At 44.0% G+C, this 4,863-nt stretch overlaps 1 protein-coding gene across 1 annotated transcript in view; it reads right to left on the bottom strand.

Annotated features, from left to right (window-relative positions):
- Positions 1-614: 614 nt before the first annotated feature.
- LOC109920133 (protein bicaudal C homolog 1-like) overlaps positions 615-4,863 on the bottom strand; it is a gene marked incomplete at its 5' end in the record, with an annotated part of 10,030 nt that continues 5,781 nt past the window's right edge. Inside the window, 2 exons of the mRNA XM_048593903.1 lie at positions 615-665; positions 4,629-4,794. Of these exons, the coding sequence (XP_048449860.1) occupies positions 615-665; positions 4,629-4,794 (217 nt within the window). The remainder of the gene's footprint in view (positions 666-4,628; positions 4,795-4,863) is intronic.

Genomic DNA, 4,863 nt, shown 5'->3' with positions numbered 1-4,863 from the left:
TGTGGAGGGATATTGGCAAAATGCTGGCAAATGGGACTAGATTAATTTTGGATATCTGGTTGGCGCAGACGAGTTGGACCGAAGTGTCTGTTTATGTGCTGTACATCTCTACGACTCTATGAGATATCAAAAGAAGGAAAATCATCTGCATTGCTCGAAGATTGTATCATTTGGATGATGACGCCCTGGTTTCTCTCGCTTTCTTTTGAGTGAAGCGCCATTAAAAGTGCTTACACAAGTGGTACATTGAAATTCATTTGGTTTCAGTACTCTTGGCATGTGACTCAGGCACTCAGGAATGTGCGTGGCCATTTACCATCGAATTATACTGGGTGTTGGTCAACACTATAGACCTGTGTAAGAAAGATGTCTTAGCTGTCAATTAGAATTCAGCACACTCCATCCCCAGCAGAGAATTGAGATCTTTAAATGTACTTTTACAACAGAACCTTTTCAGCCCATATTTAACAAAGACAACTCAGGGCTGACAGTCAGCATGTTCGAGGCAGACCCATTAGTCTCTACAGAAACTCATAGCAACCACTGAGCACTAGTTTGCAAGAATTGCTTTCTAGAGCTGTTGACAAATAGCAAAAGGTGAGGGGTCACCATCACTACCACATACCTTTGGTTGCCAGCAGCTTCTTCTGCTCGTAGTCAAAAGCCTGAAAACGAAAAGGGGACACAGCACTCACTGAAATGTCATTTCAACATGACAATGTCACCAAGAGCAAACATATTGCCATATCCCATAGTTTGACTGAACAAGCAAATTGGGAAGAACTAAACAACACGACAGCTGTTAGGTGGAAATCTTAAAAGGTAAAGAAAAATGCTCTTTCAAAACCAATCAATTTCAGTACAAATTGAAAACCCTTTGTAGCATTTCCGTCTAAGGTAAGCACGACAACTGGTCTGAAACGCCTGCTTTGTTTCAACAACGCTGTTTCTTTTAGTTTTAAATGGAATCTCTCTCAGGTGTTAGACATTTCAATAGCTTCTCCAGATTGGTGGGAGCTGCATTAAGCAATTTTACATTGCCAGGACAATTACAATGCTGGCAGGAGGCAACTTTCTAAAGAAACAGCAATTCATTCAACAGTTCACCATTTTCAATTGGGCAGAGTACAAAAAGACACATACGCAAAGGCTGATCCCACGCACAGTGATTGGCTTTGAAAAGAGATTAAAAACACAAAATAGTTGCATTGACATAGCAGCGTTCAAATCCTTAAGATATCCCAAAGCACTTTACATCTATTGAAGCATTCTAGGGGGAGGCGATGGCGTAGTGATATTATCACTACAGTGTTAATCTGGAGACCCAGGTAACGTTCTGGGGACTAGGGTTCAAATCCCACCATGGCAAATGGTAGAATTTGAATTCAATAAAAGACTGGAATTAAGAGTCTAATGATGACCAGGAATCTATTGTTGATTGTCAGAAAAGCCCCCGTCTGGGTCACTAATGTTCTTTAGGGAAGAAAACTGCAATCCTTACCTAGTCTGGCCTACATGTGACACCAGACCCACAGTAATATGGTTGACTCTTAACTGCCCTCTGGGCAATTAGCAATGGACAATAAATGCTGGCCTAACCAGTGATGCCCACACTCCACAAATGAATTTTTAAAAACTTCAGAAGTGTAATTGATAGAAATATAGAGGCACTGGTGCAAGTCAAATTGCCACAAAGTGTGATGTGATAATGAGCAGGTACTCATTATATGTGAAACAAAAACCAAAACTGCTACAGAAACTCAGCAGTTCTGGCAGCAGCTGTGGAGAGAAAGCGAACTGAACCATTTCGGGTGTCTCACCGGATTCAAAATGTTAACTCTGCTTTCTCTCCTCAGCTGCTGCTGAGACCTACTGAGTTTCTCCAGCCATTTGTTTTATTAATTTCAGATCCTCAGTATCCGCAGTTCTTCGTTTTATTTTAATCGTTTTTTCTGAAGTTGGTTGAGGGATATACACTGGTGAGGAAATGGGGAGATCTTAAACAAAACCAGAAATCACTGGAAAACTTCAGCATCTGTGGAGAGAAATCAGAGTTAACATTTCAGGTCCAGTGACACTTCCTCAGAACTGATGGTAGCTAGGAAAAGGTTGGTTTTTATGCAGAAGGTAGGGTGAGGGGAGGGGGTAAGGAGTAAACGTTATGTGGAGATAGAGTAAAACAATTGGACAAAGGAATGGATAATGGGCAGCCTAGGAGAGTGAATAGCTGCTAATGGGGGCAATTAGCGGCTAACAATGGGTTGCGTGTAATAGCAGACCATGTGCTAACAAGGCCTGGTGTGTTGGGGTTGGGTAAGAACATGGGAAAAGGTGCCTCAAGCCCTAAATTGTTAAACTCGATATTGAGTCGAAAAGGCTGTAGTAGAGTACCCAAGTGGAAAATGAGGTGCTGAAAGAAAACTGAAAGAACTGTGGGTGCTAAAAATCAGGAACAAGAACAGAAGTTGCTGGAAAAGCTCAGCAAGTCTAGCAGCATCTGTGAAGAAAAGATCAGAGTTAACATTTCAGGTCCGGTGACCCTTTCTCAGAAAATGAGATGCTATTCTTCCAACTTGCATTGAGCTTCACTGCAGCAACCCTGAGACAGAGATGTTGGCCAGGGAACAGAGTGGTGTGTTAAAGTGGCAGGCAACTGAAAGCTCAGGGTCTTTTTTGCAGGCAGAACGTAGGTGTTCTGTGAAACGGTCACCTAGTCTATGCTTTGTTTCCCAAATTTTGAGGAGATCATGAGCTTCACTGGAAGATGTGTTTGGGCCCTTGGATACTGAGGAGGAGGAAGTAAATGGGCAGGTGATACATCATCTTCAATTGCAGGGAAAGGTACTGTGGGGCTGTGGGGGATGTTGGGAGTAGACTATTAGTGCATATATAGACTATTAGCCTGGGTTTTGTGTTTAAACTCTGGACTGAGACTGGGACTGGAAGCCATAACCTTCTGACTGAGGGAGGCAAACATTGAACCCACAGAGATACAGCTGACACCTTCTAGTTTTAGCTCCCACTTTATTCTCTGCACAACAGAGACCTTTCCTTTCCAGTTGGATACAGCAGAGAATTCCAATGTAACAAGCAGTGAAGTGAGGCCTAGATTCAGTGCAGGAAGAAAGTCCAACTTCAAAAGCCTTAAAAAGAACAACTGGATTAGATTAAAAAAAAATCAATGACTGGTAACAAGTTTGGGAGCCTATGGAGCAGAAACATTCAGCTGGAGCAGTGATGTCGCTGGCTCTCAGCACAAATTAACAATCGCAACATGATTATGATAAAAGCACAACTAATCCTCCTAATAATTTCCTTTGGAAACTTCTCCCCTGAATATGGAGTTGCAGCAAATATAACAAGAGTGCAGATCTGCAGAACTGTCAGCAGTTTTGGTCCCTTATTTAAGGAAAGATATCATTTCATTGGAGGCTGTTCAGAGAACGTTCACTAGGATGATCCCTGGGTATGGAGGGATTGTCTTATGAGGAAAGGCTAAACAGGTTGGGACTCTACTCAGTGGAATTTAGAAGAACAACAGATGATCTCATTGAAACATTAGAATTCTCAGGGACCTGACCAGGTAGTGCTGAGAGGATGTTTCCCATCATGGGAAAGTCTAGGACCAGAGGGCATAGTCTCAGAATAAACGGGTGCCAATTTAAGACTGAGCTGAGGAGGAATTTCTTCTCTTAGAGGATTGAGTGTCTTTGGGGGCGGAGTCCCTGTGCCAACTTAAGACTGAGAGAGATAGATTCTTGATCAGAAGGAGAATCAAGGTTATGGGATTAGGAAGGAAAGTGGACATGAGGAATATCAGATCCGCCATGATCCTACTGAATGGCACAGCAGGCTCTTCTTCCTGTTTATCCTGTGTATCTTATTCAACAACATGGGCTGGACACAGTGGTCAAAGCCAGCCAGGCAGTGGCCACTTGTGGCAATTTTTCTAGTAGGCAGCAACTTTGAGATCAGTCAGCAGGCCTTGCTGCTCTCACCGCTGCGACTAAGGCCAATTACAAGACCAGGTGGCTCAGTGGTTAGTACTGCTGCCTCACAGCGCTAGGGACCCGGGTTTAATTCCACCCTCGGCGACTGTCTGTGTGGTTTTGCACATGTCTCCCTGTGTCTACATGGGTTTCCTCCCAAAGTCCAAAGATGTGCAGGCTGGGTGGATTGGCCATGCTAAATTGCCCGTAGTGTGTAGGTTGTGTAGGTTAGTTGGGATGCTCTGAGGGTTGATGTGAACTTGTTGGGCCAAAGGGCCTGTTTCCACACTGTAGGGATTAAAAGAAAAAGTGTGGCCTGGGCCAAAACTAAAACTAGATGTGGGAATGAATTCTGAACTTGTCTATTCTGTTATGGCCTTGTGCTATGTGAACAGTGTGATTAACCAGAAAGCCACTGGAGGCTTGCATCGTTTTGAACATTGAGCACTCGTCATGTTTGGTTACTAAGTTCAGAACACACTAACCAGGAAACAATGATGCACAATCAAGCAGTTCTCACAAATCTCCAGAAAAACTGGCTTTCCTCACAAAACACACACGCACACACACACAGATTGCAAAGTCCAGAAGGTGCCCATGTTTTTAATTTCTCGAGATGCATACCATCATCGCCATTACCTGAATGTTGGCATATGCCGACTGTGGAGCAAGACGCAGTCGCTCAGAGTTCTGCTGGGCAGCAGCGGCTCTCTCCGCAGCTCGCTCACTCCCAGGGGCTCGCTTGTCGGTGGCACTGCCCTCGGTGGCACTGGAGTCGGAATCTGAAAGCAGTCTGTCTGAGGTACTGCAAGGAGAAACCATCCATCAGATCTCAGAGATAGTAGGAACTGCTGATGCTGGAGTCTGCGATAAC

This window comes from Rhincodon typus, unplaced genomic scaffold (genome assembly GCF_021869965.1).
Source record: "Rhincodon typus isolate 14 unplaced genomic scaffold, sRhiTyp1.1 hic_rhity00004470, whole genome shotgun sequence".
NCBI lineage: Eukaryota > Metazoa > Chordata > Chondrichthyes > Orectolobiformes > Rhincodontidae > Rhincodon > Rhincodon typus.
Note: the sequence above shows the minus strand (reverse complement) of the source record. Positions and strands in the feature narration are given on the sequence as shown.